Source organism: Heteronotia binoei, chromosome 9, assembly GCF_032191835.1.
Source record: "Heteronotia binoei isolate CCM8104 ecotype False Entrance Well chromosome 9, APGP_CSIRO_Hbin_v1, whole genome shotgun sequence".
Taxonomy (NCBI): Eukaryota; Metazoa; Chordata; class Lepidosauria; order Squamata; family Gekkonidae; genus Heteronotia; species Heteronotia binoei.
The window spans coordinates 87,846,948-87,869,231 of record NC_083231.1 but is presented as its reverse complement, the minus strand read 5'-3'; the positions used below and the strand labels follow the sequence as shown (position 1 = coordinate 87,869,231).

General features: G+C 42.4%; 1 protein-coding gene across 1 annotated transcript; it reads right to left on the bottom strand.

Annotated features, from left to right (window-relative positions):
* Positions 1 to 1,499: 1,499 nt before the first annotated feature.
* On the bottom strand, positions 1,500 to 21,747 carry ETNPPL (ethanolamine-phosphate phospho-lyase). The gene is made up of 13 exons (XM_060246950.1): positions 21,650 to 21,747; positions 18,923 to 19,041; positions 18,615 to 18,774; positions 16,979 to 17,053; positions 16,338 to 16,431; positions 12,890 to 13,006; positions 10,718 to 10,800; positions 9,159 to 9,384; positions 8,705 to 8,859; positions 7,147 to 7,236; positions 5,564 to 5,694; positions 4,436 to 4,503; positions 1,500 to 3,175 (listed from the first exon to the last, which is right to left on the bottom strand). The coding sequence occupies exons 1-13, from the start codon at positions 21,721 to 21,723 to the stop codon at positions 3,041 to 3,043; spliced, it is 1,527 nt and encodes a 508-aa protein (XP_060102933.1). The 5' UTR covers positions 21,724 to 21,747; the 3' UTR covers positions 1,500 to 3,040.
* Between the last annotated feature and the right edge of the window lie 537 nt (positions 21,748 to 22,284).

Below are 22,284 nucleotides of genomic sequence, written 5' to 3'. Positions count from 1 at the left end.
ATTTCATTAAATATGTTTTAAAGCTGTTTATAGAAGAGGAACACAGATAAATTTTGCATGAGTAATGTCTGCTCTGACCTGGATAGCCCCAGGCTAGCCCAGTCTTGTCAGATCTGTATAAATCGATGGTGCAGTCTCATTTGGAGTACTGTGTGCAGTTCTGGTCGCCGCACCTCAAAAAGGATATTATAGCATTGGAGAAAATCCAGAAAAGGGCAACTAGAATGATTAAAGGGCTCGAGCACTTTCCCTATGAAGAAAGGTTGAAATGCTTGGGGCTCTTTAGCTTGGAGAAACGTCGACTGCGGGGTGACATGATAGAGGTTTACAAGATAATGCATGGGATGGAGAAAGTAGAGAAAAAAGTACTTTTCTCCCTTTCTCACAAGAACTTGTGGGCATTCGATGAAATTGCTGAGCAGACAGGTTAAAACGGATAAAAGGAAGTACTTCTTCACCCAAAGGGTGATTAACATGTGGAATTCACTGCCACAGGAGGCAGTGGCAGCCACAAGTATAGCCACCTTCAAGAGGGGTTTAGATAAAAATATGGAGCAGAGGTCCATCAGTGGCTATTAGCCACAGTGTGTGTGTATATATAAAAATTTTTGCCACTGTGTGACAGAGTGTTGAACTGGATGGGCCGTTGGCCTGATCCAACATGGCTTCTCTTATGTTCTTAAACAGGGTCCACCCCGGTTAGTACTTGGATGGGAGATCTTGAAAGAATACCAGGGTCACCACGCAGAGACAGGCAATAGCAAACCACCTCTGACCATCTCTTGCCTCGAAAACCCTATGGGTAGCCGTAAGTTAGCTATAACTGGATGGCACTTTCCATCACTAATGTCTGCAAGGAATTAACTTGCTTGTGGAGGAGGAAATCTGAAATATCAATACAGGGTTATAGATCAATGTGAGACAGTGCTAATATGGGAGGGGAAGGAGACAGCAACAGTCATTTCTATCCCCAAGAAATGGATGACAATTGTGAATCTGTGGAATACTGATTTTCAGCATGCAGCTTGAGTGACAGAATGACATATCAAATTAATTGTATGGAATATGTTTCATGCAATCTATGTAGGTATGTACATATGGCATTTTTGCATACCTTTCCCTTCACTGGGATTCAGAATAGCCTTTAAAATAATGAACACACCTTGATCAGAGTTGAAATAGAACCACAGGTATGAGTGGGCTTAGTCTTTTTCTTTAGAACCACCATTTTAATGCTGTAGGACGAGGGTCCCCAACCCTTATGCTTAAAATGAATTTGCCTGTGCACAACAGTTAGTGATTGCAAAAAGGACCTCCAGACTGTGACTCAGCTACCAAACAACAGGATTATCTTAGAAAGTGATGCCCATACAGGAATCATGGCAATTTATAGCTAAGCCTAGTCTGTTGTGAGTATGTGGAAGTAAAGGTCAAAGAATGTAACCACACCAAGTAATTATTATAAAGAAAGTAAATTATTCATTTGAAAACACAAGGACTCAGAGATTAAAATAGCCTTTATTCTTTGGAATAAACAATATCTACTGGTAAATGAAAAACTTAACTGGCATGCTACCAAAGTCCATAAGGAAGGCAGATACCATTAAAGTAACAATTCCCAAACATAAAAAATTAAAACGCATAGTCTAAACATAGGCATACATTATTCAGTCATAATATACAGTTAATAAGCTGTCTAGTCATATTATACAACCAATAATACAAAAATGTTCAGTGATCAGTATAAAACATATCCCATTAAGGGATTGTATGTGTATCGGAAACATTGAACTGAGTATCATCAAACATGCAGATGGTGCTGAGTGGACCACAGTACAGTTCAATGGAAAAGGAACTTTGTAGGCAGCCCTTCCCAAAAGAGAGAAGGAAAGACCTGGATTCATTCCCCTGTCCTGCTTGAAAGCGGAATGGTGGGACTGCAGCATTTTTTTTAAAAAGCTACATACCAATAGACCCGGCTGTTCCATGCACAGTCTGCTGGACTGAAGGGCAATAACTGGTTTATTCTTATTTACCTGCTTTGAATCTGAATGTGGGAATTTGGAATATTACCTGTTTTTGTTTTACTAATACATTTTATTTTATTTGAGCCCTGGCATGAATGTTTAATAATGTCATAATATTATTTAATAATATTAAAAAATTAGCCATTAAAACATGGGAAATAATTCATATCTCAATGTTATACATTGAGGGTTCAGAAGATGACAGATGAGTCAAAATCTCTGCTAGGCATCTTGGTCGAAAGGATTAAATAATGTCTGTATTGCAGCTTCAGAGCATCCTCCCTGAAGTTTAGATCATACAGAAATCAGTTCCTATCATGTTAATACAATTAAGTCGCTGTCTTTATCTATATACATATACATATACACATATACCTTCAGTGTGTGTCAAGTCTGACAGTGAAAACGGTATATAAATATCCTGTTAAATGTAACATTTTGCTTAATTTTGCCATCCTTTCTGTATGTAGGATTGCAGCCCAGTACCCTGGTCCAGCTCGGTGAATTGATGGGTATTTGCAGGGGTCATTTTGTAGAAAAACAGGTTGTGGAGCTCATCCAGGGATTGTTATGCAGCTGCATATAATATTCAATGGACAAGCAGATGGAACTCGCAGAAGGAGGAGGTGGAACTCTCAGAAAGGTTCAGGAGCTGTGCTCCTGTGAGCTTCCACTGAATCTGAGGCCTTAGTATTTGAATGTACATTCAGTTGAATCCTATGTGGTACAGATAAATGGAATCCTCACTTCACAGTGATCCTTATTCTAGTGTATGCCTGGATGAACATTCAGTTATTTCCTCTGATTCAGCAAGAGAGAGGCACTCACAAATATGCTGATGTATGCAGATCTCACTAGCTGAACCAGGGTGCAAAAGGGTATCAAGCTGGATTTGGCCCTGAATAATCAAGCAGCTGTGCATAAGACATATTAAAAGAAGAAGTATTGCAGACTTCCATTCATCCATGAAATATTCCCAACCACATGTTGCTATTTCGTTTTTAATTAAGTCTTCATGTCCTGATCCTTTTGCAAGGCACTGTGTGACTTTCGGCACAAAACCCATTTTCTTGCCTGCAGGCACTTCCATTTATATGGCTGATGCTCTCACTGAGACCCTCTAGCTGAGAGCTTCCTTCAGTAGGCACCTACAGCAAACAGAGACATTGACTGAGTAAACAAATACTGGCATCAGCAGATATTGGAAGTAGCAGATACTGGAGAGCCAGTTTGGTGTAGTGGTTAAGTGTGTGGACTCTTATCTGGGAGAACCGGGTTTGATTCCCCACTCCTCCACTTACACCTGCTGGAATGGCCTTGGGCCAGCCATAGCTCTGGCAGAGGTTGTCCTTGAAAGCGCAGCTGCTGTGAGAGCCCTCTCCAGCCCCACCCACCTCACAGGGTGTCTGTTGTGGGGGAGGAAGGTAAAGGAGATTGTGAGCCGCTCTGAGACTCTTCAGAATGGAGGGCGGGATATAAATCCAATATCTTCTTCTTCTTCTATACATATACATAAAGCTGCCTTACACTAAATCTATTGGTCCATCAAGGTCAGTATTTCAACTTAGGCTGACAGCAGTTCCCTAGGGTCTTTCACATCACCTACTATCTTGGGGGTGGTGAAACTGTGGCTCAGAAGCCACATGTGACTTTCACACATATTGTGTGGCTGTTGAAGCTTCCACCACTCAGCTAGCCAGTTTGGGAAATGCATTGAAAGTTGCTTTCGTTCTACCTCTCCCTCCCTCCCCATCTATTTTCCTTCCTTCCTTCCTTCCTTCCTTCCTTCCTTCCTTCCTTCCTTCCTTCCTTCCTTCCTTCCTTTTTTATCTTCCTTCCTTCCTGATTTGCAGCTCTCAAACATCTGATGTTCATGTCTTCTGGGTCTTAAACATCTGACATTTATTCTATGTGGCTCTTATGTTAAGCAAGTTTGGCCACCCCTATACTGTCTGATCCTTAACTGGAGATTATGGGGATTGAACTTGTGACTTTCTGGAATGCCAAGTAGATGTTCTGCCACTGAGCCATGCCCTCTTCTGAATCGCTGGGACATGACACAACCAATGTTCCTTCTAAGCTGCAGTCTTGTGAGCAAAAATTCTACTTTGTGAGCTACTGGTATAAAGTTGTGAGCTACTGCATAAATTAGTGTGCTCTGGGGTCATCCTTCCTGAGCTAAGACAAAAATGTGTGAGCTGGAGGCTAAAAATCTGTGAGCTAGCTTAGAGGGAACACTGGACACAACCCTATCACACTCCTGTTTTAAAACCCAGCAGTTCATTAATTTATGAACAAGGAGAGGGGTCAGGAGATTTCATCTTTTTGACTCTGACAGAGTCATTGTGTGGTTTCCCCCTCCACCCCCAATAAAAAAATGTTGTCATCGACATAGCTCTCAAACTTACCTTTCTTTTATATTGTGTGGTTGTAGGTGGTCTGTTCCTGGTCGTGATTCCAGTTGCTTCTTCTAGATCTATAACAGAAGACAACAAAAGCAGGTTTTCCTCCACTAGATAAGGTTTTAAGTAGTAGTGCATTGTACTAGCAATGGTAGATTAATTCCATTAGAACTTCCTTTCAAACATACTTTGAGAAGAAGACGACCGCAGATTTATACCCTGTCCTTATCTCTGAATCAGAGTCTCAGAGCGGCTTACAACCTCCTTTATCTTCCGCACAACAGACACTCTGTGAGGTGAGTGGGTGGGGCTGAGAGGGCTCTCACAGCAGCTGCCCTTTCAAGGACAACCTCTGTGAGAGCTATGGCTGACCAAAGGCCATTCCAGCAGCTACTGGAATGAACCTAAAGAGATTCTCTATGAGTTGTAAGTAATAAGAATATAAGGATTGCCTTTCTAGATCAGTCCCAGGCTGACTTAGTACAGTAATATGCCTCAACAGCTTCCTGCTAGATGCCACTGGAAATCCACAGGCTTTCCATAAGCATGTTATGGCAAAAATAGATACCTGCTTTGTAAATGAACTGGTAGGAATGGCTTGGGGTTGGATGCTTTGACTCCCTTCTGCTAAGTTGGATCCTATAATTCCATTCCACACAGATTTCTTCTAACAGAGAAAGCCATTTTTTAAAAAAAAGCCTTTTCTTCATCCACAGAAGCCTTTGTCCATTAGAAAAAGTTGGAGGAAGTCTTTCTTTACTGAAGGTAAACACAAGGTGCTACGGTGTCCCCAAGTGCACCAGGGGTGTGTGGTGACATTTTAGATGCTGGGTTTTAAAAAACTTAAAAATTGTTGCAAGGCCTGATCCAGCTGGGGATCTCAGATGAATGAGATGCTCCTATCTCTCTCTTTCTCACTGTTTCCACCATTTCAGCTCTTGAATATGGAGAGGGAGGTGGGGAGACATCAGCACCTCCTTCCCTCGTTGTGAGCACAATCAGGTCACAGGTGATTTTAATGGTTTAGGTTCTAAAATGCCATGGGATCCCTGTGGTGGAACTTGAGGATGCAGTGTCATTTTGCTGGATCAGGATCATAAGATCCAACCCTTGAAGTCCAGCAACTGTGCTTACCTGTGAGGAGTTCATCAATCTGATCGACTACAAACTTTGCATCTTCCTTAGAGAAACACATAGGTGGCTTAAATTTCAAGATGTTTCTGTAAGGCCCATCAGCACTCAAAAGAATCTTCCGTTCCTTCAGCCTAGTTAGCAGGAAGATAGAAAGGTCAATCAGCTTTGGAATGCAACACTGGGATGCACACAGATATGAAGTTACATGATAACTTTCTGCATAATGCTGTGTTTTATAAACAAATTTGTGTACTTTTTGGTATGGACTTCGGTATAGATGAACTGAAGGTTCTCCATTTTGAGTTATGGCATATTCATAGGAGATAATACATTTTTTAAATTGAATGGTCAGGTTTCTTGATTTGATATGTTATGTGTTGGAATTATAGCCCAATTATGTCAAGTAAATTACCCATATAAACAAAACTATAAGTAGCACCTACGGTATGTAAGACCAAAACATCAGCAGTCAGCCATATCCTTTCGGGTGCTCATATACTGAGAATCACCTTTTGCCAATGTGACTTTTGCACATTCCAAAATGACTGACTACATATGCTGCACTGAGATATCTCATGTAACCATGGTAAAGGAAAGAGTGTACAAACCCTGGCTTGTTGCCAGGGTCTCACATTTCTCCTCGCGTTTCCCACTAAGAATATCACTTAAACGTTAACTCCAGTTACCTGTAACATACAGATGCATTTGTCCACACAAATTAACCAGAGTTAGCCATACCATACCAAACCTTTAATGGCATAACAGTTGCAAATAAAAATAAACAGAATATAAAAATTTAAACATTGGAGATAAAATCAAAATGAAATCGAGCTTACAGATGCATTCATACATGGTCAGATTTAAATTTAAGGATGTCAGCCAAAAATTTTGCCACAGCCTCGCTAACCTCCCCCTCAGTATCGTTCAATAAATAATAACAGGGTGGCAGAACAGACAAATCTGGGGAGAAAGAAAGCTTGCAAAATAAATCTTTACGGAGATTATGATAAAAGGAACAATCAAGCAATATATGCTGAATTGAGTCGGGAATATTCACTCCACGGGAACAGAGTCTGTCATCTAAAGGAACTTGATGATATCTCCCTTGTAAAACTTTGGACCAGAGTTAGCATTTCCCACCACTAACTGGGATCCTCAGTCACAGTGTACTTTAAATTCAGAATCTCAGCTGGTGGGGGGCAAACTAACTCTAGTTAACCTGGATGCATACATCTATTATGGTTAACTAGAGTTAACTTTTAACCATGATTCTTGGTGTGAAAGTGGAAGAAAGAAGAGAGAGCGCACTCATGAGACCAATAACAAACTGGTTTCATTCACATTTTCCTTAACCATGCCTAGGTGTGAGATCTACAAGCAACCATAGCCAGAAACTGAGCTTAACAAGTCTATGTCAACAATTTCTTGGTAAAGGTAATTATATGGAAGAGCCACGGTGACATCTTAAATGACCAGCCCCTGCTTGGCCATGAACTTATGTTCAGCTTAGAGACTTCCATCTTGGCAGTTGGTAAAGTCTAATCAACAAAAAGGATGGCTAACAATGGGTACAAGATATTTACTTGTAGATGATATGTTGAGCCTCAGCAGTGGCAGGTGTTCTCTTCTGCTGATCCTTCACTAGATCCACTCCAACAAACAAACCAACTCCTCTATAATACAAAGAGAAATAGAGAGGGGGGATACAGTGAGATCAGCAGTCATCAACCATCACTGTTCTGCAGGTACCACACTATTCCAAGAGTTCTGTGACATAAAGCAAAATGCAAGCAAATGCTGCATTTTTTCCCCCAGAGCAGGGGTGGCCAACGGTAGCTCTCCAGGTGTTTTTTTTGCCTACAACTCCCATCAGCCCCAGCCAGCATGGCCAATGGCTGGGGCTGATGGGAGTTGTAGGCAAAAAACATCTGGAGAGCTACTGTTGGCCACCCCTGCCCTAGAGTATTTTTGTAAGCACTGGCAGTCTCTCACTGCTAACCTAATTCTCACTGAGTCCAAGACATTACAATGCTCCTTCATTCCAAAGAAAGAAAATACTGCATAGAGAAAGGTATATATTAAGGGAAAGGGTTCTGGCCTGGCCTAGCCTCTTCCTTAACATGCTAGTTTTCTAGAAATAAAAGAGCACACTATCATCCTGGCAGCTGCAGGTGTGCCCCACCTACAGTTAAAAAGGATACAGCCTCCACATAGGATTACATACTTAAAGAAAACTGTATGTTATGTGCTGTCAAGTTGCTTCTAACTTACGGCAACTCTTTGAATTAATGACCTAAAACATATCCTGTCATTAACAATAGTCTAGGCCTCCTTGATTGAGTCAATCCATCTAATGTTGAGTTTTCCTATTTTCCTACTGCCTTCAACCTCCTGGCATTATTATCTTTTTCAATGAGTGAGAAAACTAGGCCTAAATTGTGAAGAGGAGCAGTTTATGCAGCAATAAACTCATTTTTGACCACAATAAAGCCCGGCTCCATAAGAAGTTGAAATGTGTGCATTAAATTACTTCACTAGGGATACCGATACTAGAGTAATATAAGAGCCTTTGTAAAGACTTGTGAACATTTGGGAAAAAAATAAAACATAACACATATTCATTACTGTAGAGTACCTCTACATGCACATCTTGTCTGTTTAAAGAACTGTAGAAAAGGGAGCTGGTAGCAGCTGTGTGGACTGAGCCAGTGTAGAATTGTGGGTTAGTGTGGAACTAAGACCACGGAGCTCCAGCTACAAATCCAACCAGCAACATAAAGTGTACCAGTAAATGCTGGGTCAGTCATTCTCTTAACCTAACAGGGTTGTTAAGAGGATAGAATGTAGGAACTGTGTGAGCTCCTTTAAATTCCTTGGAAAAGCTCAGGATAAAAAAAAAAAAGTACTTCCTGAATGGATCAGCCCTGGTTAGTATTTGGATGGGAAACCATCAAGGAAGTCCAGGACTGCTATGCAAAGCCAGGCGATGGCAAAGCACCTTTGTGTATCTCTTGCCTTAACCTTACAGATTTGATGGCACTTTCCACCACTGCTGTTCAAAACAGATATTTAGAAGCCCTGATGTGTACCCAGATCATTCTTCCTTCAGGCTGTTCTGAATCATCCTTCCACAGAGCTTACCTGACATCTCCCACCAGTGGGTGTTTTTCCTTTTGTTCCTTCAATAGCTCTGTGAGGTAATTTCCAACTTCTGTGGCATTTCTTCGGAGATTTTCTTTTTCAATGACATCCAATACAGCCAGGCCAATTGCACAGGATACTGGATTACCTCCAAACTGCAAGAAAGAATGGGTAAGACAATTGTTCCTTCAGTGGTCTTACTCAGAGAATTTTATGCATGCAGTGAACACAACAGGGCTTAATATCTGTCTTTGTCAGAAAATAAATAATAAGTTTCATTAGGCACAAAATTACCAGTAGATATTAGCAGGTGATATGAAATGTCTGTGGTGATCTCTGATGGTTCACACACACGTGCAAGTCAATTAGATATACACCTGGGTGAACTAGCTCTTAATCTAGACATTGCCATCATTTCAGGCAGTATTATGGTAATAACAGAAAAGGTACTCACAGTGTTGAAGTATTCCAATCCAGAGGCACCAAAGGCTTCAGCAATCTGTCTCGTTGTAACTACGCAAGACATTGGATGGCCATTGCCAATTGGTTTTCCCATGGTGACAATGTCAGGCACAAAATCTTCACCTTGTAGCTCAAAACCCCAGAAATGTTTCCCAACTCGACCGAAACCAACCTGGACTTCATCAGCTATGAACACACCACCCGCTTTGTGGACAGTTCTGAAAATATAAAGGAACAATCCAGATCCGTCACTGCCTTATAAGACTCTGTCATTTCTCACTTCTGCTCAAAGCCAAAAATCATATAAACAAATAGGCAATACATGAAGACTTTGAACAGACCCACAATAGTGGAAACTAAAGAAAAATATATTTAAGGAGAAACCTAATCACCCTGGAGCTATATTTAGCTAATCTGAATTTGGTGTACCAGTCCATAGAAAGATCTATGTGGAGGTGAAACATCAAATGGAACTCAACACTTTTACATACACAAAGCTCCTAAGCTTTCAGAAATCAGGGAGTGATGGTGGTGTCATTCAGTATGTTCATGCTCTTTTGAAAGTTCATAAGATTGTATTCACATTCAACATTTTTGGAAAAATGACTAAAAACGTTGCAAATAATTATCTAGAAAAATAATGCAATTACCCCTCTTGAGGAATGTTTTTTTCCAAGATATAGATAAGGGAATCCCAGGTTTGAATGCATGCAGAAAGTTAGTCTGGCCTTGTCTTGGGCATGCCAGTTTCTCACATATAACAATCATTTTTTTTATAGGAAAGATATAATTTCAACCTGAGATTAAGCCCCTTGCATTCTGAAGTGATATGACACCAGGAGAGTTTCAGAGGGCAGGCGTGTTGGTTTGCAGTAGAACAGCTAGATTTGAGTCCAGTAGCACCTTGGAAACTTGACAAAGGGAGCTTTGACACTCAGAAGCTCATACCCCAAATTCTAGTTGGTCTCTAAGGTGCTACTGGACTTGAATCTAGCAGCACTAGAACACTTCTTTGTGTATGCACATGAAAGCTTATACCTTGAATAAAACTCTGTGGGTCTTAAAGGTGCCACTGGACTCAGCCTTTGTTCTGCTGCTTCAGACCAACATGGCATGGCTACCCATCTGAATCTAGCAGCACTAGGACACCATACTATGTGGGGTTCTTTTTTCTTCTTTTTTAAGGTATTATCAGCTCCCAGTCATTGTGCAATAAGAAACCCTGGTGTCCATTGCATATTTGGACTTCTTCAGATGACCCAGTTCGACATGTATGCCTCTGTGGAACTGGATTGAATTGCATGCCAAAAGTCCACTCTTAAATAGGCTACTCTTTTGTTATTAGCTGATCTATATTTAATAAATGAATACACTTAAAACTAACAGCTGCTTAATATTTCAGTCAACATAGCTGGAAGGTAAAACATCTGTTTCCAAATCAATATAACAGACTTGCAGCTTTAGGCTTTTCCTGTACCTCATCAACTGACTGAAACTTTTTCTACTACCTAAACCACTATTATTTTAGCCTCTCCCAAGTGCTGTACATACTCTGCCACTTTCTGGAAGTAGCCTGCGGGTGGAATTACTTGGCCTCCGCAACTCTGCATGGACTCAGCAATAAAGGCGGCAATCTAAGTAAGAGAAGATGATATCAGAACAGTGGTCCTCCTACTCTTGTGCAAATGAGGCACTTATAGGCAAGAATTTTTTAAAAAACAGGTGATACAAGAACAATTGGGGTGGGCGGCTGTTATGTATCTTCCAACAGCTATGGCAAAAGAACACGGTCAGGGGTGCCCAATTCTTCAATGTCGGGGCAAGTGCCCAATTTAACGCTAGCGATTGTTAGTGTAAAACCCCTTGTCCCAACCACATTGGATCAGACCATCTAAGTTCAAAAGCATGTAAATCTCTACTTTACTCAAAATGTTGGTGCAGACCAGAAATGAGATCTGCTTCCAGTTCACCTGACAGGCAGGAAGGTTAATTGCTTCAAGTGCTAATATCGCTCACATATTGATATTTTAATTGGCAAAGAACTTCACAGTTCTTATTGGTTTCACCCTATTTGACATTTTGTGGCAACTGACATTTGCACTCTTTTTTTAGGTCAAAAAGGCAAAGAAAAGTAAGGCTAGGATTTTTAAAATACCCCAAGTCATAGTTTGGGCACCCCTGCGTGAGAAAACAACTCCACATACTACACAACACTTGTCAAAAGAAAGAGCCTACAGCTGAAATGATTCCTGTTGCTAGGAATGAAACAAGAAAATGTATTATTTTGAAACAGGAACTGATACCACCACAGCAGAGAGAACTGGAACATGAAGCTTACATTTTCCTCTCAGCAATATGCCTTGTCCTCCCCCAAGTCTGCCTGGAGGGTCAGCCCCAAACTGTTATTTAACAGGCTGCCTCCCACTCTGTTTCTGCAACCCTCCCTGAGCATCAGGGCAGTGCCGTCTTCCTGGAAAGAAGGTCGAACGTGTAAAGAAGCCAACACTACATTCGAGGAGGGTACACTACAGCCAAACAGTAGAAGGCTCCCAAAACTCTGTGAAACGTTAGCAACTTGTCCTGCCACAGCTTTACGGCACCAAAACCTATGAAGAAAGGTATGCAAGAAGGGGGAGAAACAGAAGAAGGGGGAAAAATAGAAACTGACCGTTAGTTTCTTTTAAATATCTCAGTAAGGAATTAAAGACAGGTAGTGGATTCCTTTGGAATTTAAGGTAAGGGGTGGATTTTTTTTAAAAAAAAGTTTAACATCTAAAAATATGAGCATCCATGAAAGCTGTATATGCACCAAAAATAATTATCATGCCTATGTTACTACTTACATTACCAACTATGTTTTTAATCTTCAACTGATTTTATTGTCAGTGTATCTTTTGCTTGCTGGCATGAGAATCCCCTGGATTCTTTTCCTTCAGAAAGGCAACACTCTCAACTAATCAAATTAATAGCACTTATTCTTTACATAAATTATATATGAAGGTCTAACTTCACATCCTTCCTAGTGGTTAATCTTGATTATTCCCATCTGACAGACAAGGAAAGAACTGAGGTTGAAAGATATGACCTTAAACAGGGCCTTCCTCCTTATCTAGAGAATGGCTGTGATTTAGGCTGCAATCCTAAGAACATGTTCCTGGGAGAAAATTCTATTGAATAAAAGGGGTCTTGCTTTTGAATCAGCCTACTTCCCTTAAACTCACATCTCCTGGGGTTAATATATCCACCATATCACACAGATTTTATGCAATTTTGCTTTGCAATGGGAAAAATACCACAAGAAAGATTTTGTGAAGTTTTTTTTAAAATAGTCTTCCTCCAATATTTGTTACACTTTGGAGCAGTTACACTCAAGCTATGTGTGCTGAAGCACATTTTTACCGTGGCAACAAAGGATGTACATGTCACAGTCTTGTGCCTGCATTTTTTTTTTTTTGCTATATACATCTTCCATGGATGTCAATAGGTTTCTGATAAGAGAATTAAGCTTCTATCCATTTGTCCTCTTCACATGTATTCTTTGCACTAGAGCTTATGGGAGTTATTGATTTGAATTAAGCAGGAGGGCAAGAAAGTGCCTTAAAATCCAAGAATCCGTTAAAAATGAAGGAAATTTCAGTTATACAAAGCAGCTGAGTTCCCCTTCTATACAGAGGCATTTTTTTCAGGATAAAAATTGGTTTCTCTACTGGTTGCGGTACATACCTTGTGGCCATTCTTCTGGGCCTCTTCAATAATGTTTTTCACATCATCAGCATAAGCACTTCCTGGATCTTGATGGTCCTCCCTGTATTTTCCTCTGTAGATATCGGGAGAAGGAGCCTAAAAAGTACACATGAACATATGAAACTGACTCATATTGAATCAGACCTTTGGTCCCTCAAAGTCAGTGTTCACTACAGACGGGTAGCATCATTCCAGGGTCTCAGGTGGAGCTCTGCTATCTGATCCTTTTAACTGGATATAGCTGGGACCTTCTGCATGCCAAGATGCTTCACCACTATGCCAAGGTCCTTCTCCAGTAATGAGAGACCATTTCAGATCCTTGGAATCCTGGGCTATCTTCCTCCAAAGTTCTTTAAAAATCATGTGATGTGTTTCTAAAACATAAAACTTACTTTCTACACAGATCTTGCCACAGCAAATTAATAGCCAATTTGTGCATTATGAAAAATGAGAGATCCTAAATTTTTAGCGTTTGTTGCTCAGATTGCATGACAGGTTTGGAGACCTTTCCACAAATCTGTATGTGGCTTATTCAAAGAAGTGCCATAGAGGAGATGAAATGATAAAGCACAATTGTCATAATGACAATTATATATATATATATATATATATATATATATATATTGCTCAACGAATGCTGGCGTCATCACCCTCATTCTGGCCAGGAGTCTCTGTAGTTGTGCAATGTGTAAGGGAACAAGCTGGGACTAAGTCAGAGATCTGCATTCATACATCACCATAAAACCATAAGCAGGACTGACCACGGTTAATCAACCATCTTCAATATCTGGTTTGACATGCCCTATCTGGCCATAACTAGCATTTTGACAAGCACACTCTCCATGGCTTAATTAAACTGTTTTGTGTTGTGTCTGAATGGAGCTTGCTTGAAAAGCACCATTTTAAAAAAGAAATACAGCATCTATATGGTCTAATGTGCGCTTCAGCCCACATTTGTGTCACAGACCTTTTTATTTATTTATTTTTACATACATAGCACAGGACCAATCAGGGCTTTTTTGTAGCAGGAACTCCTTTGCACATTAGGCCACACCCCCTGATGTAGCGAATCCTCCAAGAGTTTACAGTAGGCCCTGTATGCTCTTGGAGGATTGGCTACATCAGTTGTGTGTGGTCTAATATGCAAATAAAGGAGTTCCTGCTACAAAAAAACAGCCCTGAGAGCAATTAATGGGGGGAGGGGCATCTCCTACCAAAAAGCAACTTTTATTGACTCTCCTCCCTGGCTGCATTGTTATGTGAGTGTCTATGTTCCCACTAAGCTGTGGAGTCTTGTGAGCAAAAATTCTACTTTGTGAGCTACTGGCATTAAAGTTTTGAGCTACAGCATAAATTAGTTTGCTCTGGGGCCATTTTTCCTGAGCTGAGACAAAAATATGTGAGCTGGAGGCTAAAAAATTGTGAGCTAGCTTACACTAACTCAGCTTAGAGGGAACACTGGTGAGTGTATATGTTTTATCAAACTGTTTAAATGCTGTTTTAATGTGGAGTTGTCTTAATGTTTTGAGGTGCGCCCCCCTGGGGACTGTATTTGGCAAGGGTGGCCAAACTTGCTTAACATATGAGCCACACAGAATGAATATCAAATGTTTGAGAGCCGCAAGACATGAACGTCAAATGTTTGAAAGCCACAAGAGGGAGGGAGGAAGGAAGATGGGGAGGGAGGAAGAAGTAGAAAGAAAGCAACTTTAAGTGCATTTTCCAAACTGCTGGCTGGCTTGGCAAAGTGGTTTAAAGAGAGAAATGCCTTGACCAAGACAGGATGGTGGGTGTTTCAAGAGCTACACAATATGTGTAAAAGAGCCACATGTGGCTCCTGAGCCACAATTTGACCACTGCTACACTATGGCATTATACCCTGCTGACTGACTCTGAGATCCCTCCCCTCCCCAAACCCAGCCCTTCCCAGGCTCCATCCACCACATCTTGGGTCCCAGAGCTGGCACAATGCTATCCATTCATTCAATTAGTTCCTGGACTCAGTCCATCTTATCAGATACATGAGGTGGATCCTTAGCTGGCATATATACATGCATAGAATCATTGACTGAAGTGTTGAGAAAGGTAAGCCAATTAAGCCATGAAATGCACAGCTACAGGGTGTAACACTGGGTTGGACACAGCCAGTTTTATCATTCATACTTCCCCAATCCTCCTCATTGCTACAGTTCTTATCACATTGCTTTTGTTCCTGAAGGCCTCAGGATGGTCAGCATAGCTTTTCTGGATGGTCAAAGGAGCTCCTCCTGCTTTTTTCATCAGAGGAAAAAACTGGTCACACCTAAGCCATTATTATGCACAATCTGAATGTAATCAAGAACAGTACAGTGACTATTCACAATAGCAACGATTGGTGATAGCACAGTCTCCCTAGTTTTGAAACACTAATTAAGACCTGCAAAGGCTGAGGAATCCCTGGGAGAATGTTGCAAACACAAGAGATTGTGTTATCACCAGCTATTCTTATTGTGAATGGTCACAGTACTTGATTACACTTGAATTTGATGTAACAAGACTCCTGTTTGTTTTAGTTGCAACAGTCTACCAAAGCCTGTTCTTAACTCTTTAGGGTGCCACTGGGTTTTATTTTAGTTTGCTACTACAGACACAACTACCCTTCTCTGTGTGTGTGTGTAAGTTGCAACCAGCAAGTTTCAGCTGAGTTTTGGTGGTCCCATAGGGTTTTCTAGGGCTTTTCTTGTAGCAGGAACTACTTTGTATATTAGGCCACACACCCCTGATGTAACCAGTCCTCCTGGAGCTTACAGTAGGTCCTGTGCTAAGAGCCCTGTAAGCTCCTGGAAGACTGGGTACATCAGGGGTGTGTGGCCTAATATGCAAAGGAGTTCCTGCTACAAAAAAAGCCCTGGGATTTTCAATGCATGCCTCTAGGTAGCAACCCTGGACTTCCTTGGAGATCCCCATCCAGTTACTAAACAGAGCTGCTGAGCTTCTGAGATCTGATGAGATTGAACTAATCAAGTCAGGTCCCTCTGCAATTACCCCTCCAGAAACATCACAGGGTAATTCTTGCATTTCATGGCCTTATGACTCAGTAATTTACCATTTTTTCTATCTGCAACTTGAGTATCTAAACCATGCAGCTAATCAAACATGCAAGGTGGTGCAGAATGAAACTTAGTAGGAGGTCATGACTGGGACATTTTGAGGCCAACTCAAACCAGGCCTAGGCACACAGTCACCATTCAGAACATGCTGCTGGCCAAGAGCATTGTGGAAATGGCCTCTATGTGTCTGCATCTATGTCATACTCAGTGGGGGGGGGCTTTGATTGAAGAATAGGAATGCACGCAAAAGCCCTCCAAAATCATTTATTTTGAGGGATGGGTTGATAAATGAATGGCCAATGCACTAATAAATAAGATGAGAAATAAGTGCTACTCACCACATGTACGAAATCCTTTTTCCCCTCCTTCCCCAGCTGATTAAATTTATATGGACTGATGTCAATCAAGGAAGTAACATGGCCATGATAAGCACTGAAATTGGAGATAACCCAAAGTGAACCCAGGGTGTAAATCTTTTATGAAGTCTTCTGCTTCTGAACAACAACAGGTCAGTTTTGCACAGGTGAGAAAAACAAAATTTGACCTGAGGTGAAGCATTGGTCATGAAAGTGCAACTGAAACCTTGCATGTCAACTTTTCAAATGCTCTCTCTCTCTCTCTCTCTGATACATGGCAGATTCAAAATGCATGTTTCCCCATTTCAATTAAGTGCAGCAATTCCTGTTGAATTGATGAAATTAACAAATATTTTAGCACATCTCTAGCTAGTGATCCCAGTGTGCAGACCTGCACATACACACCTCCCTTAGACCCTCTGCTTAGGATGGCAGTGTTAGATGCACCAAGGGATGCAACTTCTTCTGAAGTACATTCCAACTAGGGAAGCTCCCCCTTGGGCATCAGAGCAAGGCTCACAGTGCCTGGCTATGACAGAGTGCCTGGCTATGCTGCACATTATCCATCTCTCCAATGTTGCTACCTGCTGATCTCATCCATACATTCAGTCCTGCATACTTACTGGTCAAGAGTAATCACGTCTTGATGGCCAGTATACTGCCGAGCGAGGCGCAATGCCAGATCATTGGCTTCAGACCTATAAAAGGACAAGTTATTGTGAGAGGCGCACTAGTCTTTTCAGAAAAAGATTTTATTATTATTTTTTAAAGAAAACCTGTATCTAGTAACAATTCCTACAAACCATTTATACCTTAGTTTTACACATTAGGATTCTATTGATTCAGAGCATCAGTACTGAAGGACAGCAGAATTCTCTATTACTATACAAAACAAGCAGCTGCTTCACATACTTGTACACACTCACAAACATCTGAAATACAGGTTTCACAGCTTGGTCTCTGTGAATTATGCACTTTGGAACTATACAATATCTAGAGCTGGACATAAAATATCAATGCATGAAGGCCTTGGATTTGTTTCCTTTTCTACATGTGATGTCTACTAAAGAAAACATGAGAGCGTGCCGATTGCGATCTAATGGTCCATGCACGTAGGGCTTCCCATTCTATGTCTTGAAGGGAAAAGAAACAGTTATGAGGGTTCCCCACTGTGCATTCAAAACATTCCCTGCTAACAGAGGCAAATAGAGAAGTGAAGCTGGAACACACATTTGGAACTGGTGAATGGTAGCAAGTAGCCTGATCTACAGAACCTCAGGAGTAACAGGGGTTTGCATGGACACTGTGGCATCTCCAGATAAAATTCCATCATTCAAAAACTTAAGCCTGTTCAGGCACTCAAAACATGAATGCTGTAGCCCTCTTTATGTGTTGCTGTAAATACACACACAATCTTTGTACTGTGTACACTTGATATTTCTTTATTTGTGGGTTGAGTGATTCTTATGTTACATTCATTGTGTGTACAGCTAAATGTGTGATGATAAAAACCACACATTTATCCAGGTTCTGGTCCTCAGTTTAATTTGTAAACTGAATGCTTGTTGGCTGCTTCTCACAAAAAGATGTATACGTGTTCATGCAGGATGTACATGCATTCACTGTAATGTGTGAACAGGGCTTGTGTATGTTAAGGAGTGGGATCCTTTCCCTGGCTCGCATATCTGTACATACAGTCAAACACTAAGTTCTGCAAATATACAGGAACATGGTTTGCTTACAAACCTGGAAATGCTCCAAAACCTACAAAAGTACACTTATATGCATAGATACTTTGCTGTAGATGTTCCACTGTATGTATGGAATCTGGGGGCTGATCAGTGGTTTCAGTTCTGTTCTCCTGTATGCATATAATGAACAAGTAATTTGAAAACCTGAAGATGACTCTTGTGGCTTCCATACCAACATATGCAGACGTGTAACCTTTGGAATTATGTGTGCAGATGCAACCTGCTGATTCTCAATCAACAACATTTTCTGTACCCAGTGCAGCAGAGACTCCTGCACACTATTTCTGTCTGCTGGACCAAAACAATCATATGTTAAAAATGCAGAGAAGGTGCTTTGATGGAGTTTGCAGCTACAGGGGAGTTACAATTACAATGCAAATTCCATGCCAGCTGTGCTGATTCACCCGCAAGTGTCTGTAGTTATGCAACATGTAAAAAAAAGGCCCCTTTCTCTTGAAAGCTATGCTGGGATGGATAATTGAAATGAAGAGACGTCCCCCAGGCATACCCAGAGTTCACAAAGTAGCAAACAGAGAGCTCTTCTGGCAAGGTAGCTGTGAGACGCTTGGCATACTCCACCAGATTGTCGTGCAGGAATCGAGAATTGGTGTTGAGTAATTCCATCTGCTTTGTTGCTGCCTTGGTCACCTGTGGATGGCTGTGCCCCACTAAAAAGGATAGGAAAAGGGCATTTGTCATGGGATCCAACAGAGAATCTGAAAACATGCCAACCTGCCCACTCCCTAGCCCATCAAAGCAGACTGTAAACTAAACAGATGCTTTAAAAGAACTGACACCATGCATTACAGTTCTTACCATGTGCTACGTTGTTAATGCAGTCCAAATACTTCTCTCCATTCTCATCGAACATGTACTGCCCATAAGCACTCACAATCTTAATGGGATCCTTAGCAAAGAAAACTTTGCATGATGGCCTGAAATACACAGAATTATATTGGTTCATTGCCAGTCAACCAGACAGCTTTTCCTGGACAATTCGGTATTCCCCTACCTGCTTAGAATACCTGAAATGCAGCTTACTCTCACAAGGGTTCCCCAACAACTCAGGAGATTAGTAGTCTGGGTCTCCCCCATGGTATGTCTCCTTAGAAGTGTGCCCTGTTGGGGTACATGGAGCTTTTTCCAGTGTCATTTTTCTGGCACTGAAGCTTGAAATCCATTGTACACAAGGATGTTTGTGGCTTGATAACTCTACTAGCTGAAGGTTTGCATGTGAGAAATAAGCGCAGCATCACAGAAACAGCTGCTCTGTCACTTGACCTTAACTCAAATATTACTTTGCAATGAAAACATTTTTGTCAACCCTGCAGTCCTAAGCAGAGTTACCCCCGTGTAAGTCCATGGGTGTTCATAGGCTTACAAATGGGTAACTATTTAGGACTGCACTGAGTGATAAGACAGAAAGTTGGATTCAGCAGAAAATTTCCACTGGTGGAAAGGAAGCAGAATTTTCACCAATTCCCCCTCCTGCTGCGAGCCTCCAGCTCCCCCCTCATGTCTTCCAGGAACAGCATTTCATGCGACCTTTGAGGCTGCAGTGGTGGTGGTGGGACTGAGGAAGTTTTGCTCCACTGCTGGAAATCCTTTCCATCAGCTGAGACAGACCGATGCAACCATGCACAAACTGGCCCAGTTCCACTCCAGATGCTGGTCACTGTCATTGCCACAGTATTTGTCGTATCACTTCAATTGGAAATTTAGAGAACATCTTAAACATACACATGAAACTGCCTTATACTCAATCACATCACTAGTCCATAAAGGTAAGTATTGCCTACTCTGACTGGCAGAGGCTGTCCAGTGTCTCAGGCTGAGGTCTTTCATTCTGGACTCATTTAACCAGAGATGCTGGGGATTGAGCCTGGGACCTTCTGCATGCCAAGCAGAAGCTCTTCCACTGAACCACAGCTCAGCTTGTGGGAAGCTTGGTACTTCTTTCCTCACACTATGGAAAGTACCGTACGTCTTTCCTCACACCTTAATCTGAGTCAACAGAGCACTGTTTCTCAGTGTAAATGGAATAAACAGCGCAGTTCTTCTGGGCATGTGTTGAATGCCATTCCTCACTATTTAAAAAAAAATAGTCAGAAAGGCCGAGAAGTATTAATCAAGTCTCTGTTTGCAATGTTTGTGCCAGGGGAGTCAAAATAACATTTGCAGCCAGACTGAAATGGGCCAGACCAGAACAAGAAGTTTCAGAGTTATGCAGAACTCTTTCTTCTCTGCAAGCCTGGTTTATATAACAAGACTTGGTTATGCAAGGCTTGTGAGTACAGTGTCCTGACAGTTACACAACCTTGCATGCTAACAGTAGACTGGCAGCCTATAGCCATGCTCAGCATATGCACTTCTGGATAATTGGCTACACTTGTCTACATTTCCTTAGGAAGGTCAAACACACAGATCCACCTGGCCGGCTGTTAATCTGACTATTTATACAAGGGGTTAGATCAGGGCAGAGCAGAAAAGCAGGAAAGGAGTCTGAGGGCTGCCAAATGGCCCGTCAGTTTCAAAAGCTGGGCTTTAAACTGCAGTATCACAGAAGCCCCAGAGAACAGTGCGAGCTTCATCTGATTGCATGGAGGGGGTGGGGGTGTTGGACTGTAAACATCTTTGAAAGTGCCATGGGGTTGCTGTTGTTTCATAGCAAGCTTAACTTTTTTTTTTGTAAAGAACAATCCAAAATAGACCTAACCCTTTTAAGTCTATCAAAGTCAGTGGGTTTAGAAGGCTAAAACTCCACTTGCTTGCTTTTTGGGGAACTTTAAAAAGTATCATTAATAATAACGATATTAAAACACTGTACATTTAAGTAAACAAAAAAAGGAAACAAAGTTCAGCACTTTTGCAATCCTATGCATAATTCCAAGCAGCAAGTTGTAGTAAAGGTATACTGCTCGACTTTTCTGATTGCAAGGGGAGAAATTAAAAATAGACATCCTTAACTACTAACCACAAACGTCCGTTGTTATGGGACCAGGCACAAAATTTGACAGCTCAGCGGGGGGGGGGGGGGGGGGGAGGAGGAGTTGTTTTTGTTTTAAAGCCGTTCTGTAGGGCACCCTCGATCTGGAAGCAGAGCTCATGCTATCAACAGATTTGCGCAGCGGCGGATGGGTGCCGAAGCAGTGAGGCAACGCTGAAACGACTCCTATCCCTAAGCTCTGTCGTTTGTTTCTGAGCCAGGTCTTTTTTGAGCGTCCTCCTGGGCCGCTCGGCTGCCCGCCCGCCCGCCCGCCCCTCTTTTGGCTGGCAGTCTGTCCTGCCAAGTGTGGCTTTCGTGCCCCGCATCAAGTGGGCTTCTGCAGCCGCTGCATTCCCCTCGAGGGAGAGAGACGCCTCCGGGGCGCACCGTCTGGCCCCGGCTTTCGGAAGCGGGATGGATGCCTGAAGGGCCCCGCTTGGGGGGGGGGGCGGAGGAGCCAGTGCGAGGGCAGCCTGTGGGCTTCCCGGGCTCCGACCACTGCCCTCCGCCTTGCTCGTCCTCAAGCCGCCCCGGCGTGCCCGCTTCGCGCCCCTCACCCGATGTGCTTCCTCCGCAGCTCCAAGGTCTCTGCCTTGCTGTACATCGCCGCCGCCGCTGCCGCTGCCGTCATGGGGCTGCTGGTTGGGGGTCGCTCCGGGCCAGGCGCGGGCAGGGCCCTCGGCCTTTTATCGCATGCCTGCTCCGGCCACCTGCCAAGGCCCGCCTCTCGCTCGCTGGCAACACCCCGCCCCGCCAGGCGCCGCAGCACCGCGCGCCTCCCACGCCTGCCCGGCCGCAAACACGGGGCAGCAGCCACGGCTTCGCACTCCCGCCTAAGCCCTCGGCTACTGCCCGGCTCCAAATCCTTACCAGGCAGGTTTCAAATGCGACAACTTGTATCATTTACAGGGGTGGAGGACACCCCCCCCATTGTTATCAGAAAGTGCGGTTGTTGTTTTTTAAACCGAATTTAAGCATTGGTCCATCTCGCTCAGCACTATCGAGTCTGGGTGACGGGCAGGCGATTGCCCCGACAGCTGCGACTTCAAATTCGTTAAGTACAGAGGGCCAGGACTGACTGAAGAAATTCCCTCTTCTATAAAGCAAAGCTTGATTCCTGGGGCACCTTTAATTCTGTTATAAGCCTTCCTGTGCGGGCATGCTTCAAAGGGATTCAACTTTGTTGGTCTTA

What these genes read in the sequence shown, in the direction of transcription:
- ETNPPL (XM_060246950.1), bottom strand. Translation starts at nt 21,723, where the DNA reads ATGACGGCAGCGGCAGCGGCGGCGGCGATGTACAGCAAGGCAGAGACC. An exon ending in GACGTGATTACTCTTGACCA is followed by an intron (nt 16,432 to 16,978) that starts GTAAGTATGCAG and finishes CTCCAATTTCAG; the next exon opens with TGCTTATCATGGCCATGTTA. An exon ending in CCACACAATATAAAAGAAAG is followed by an intron (nt 3,176 to 4,435) that starts GTAAGTTTGAGA and finishes TGTTTGCTGTAG; the next exon opens with GTGCCTACTGAAGGAAGCTC.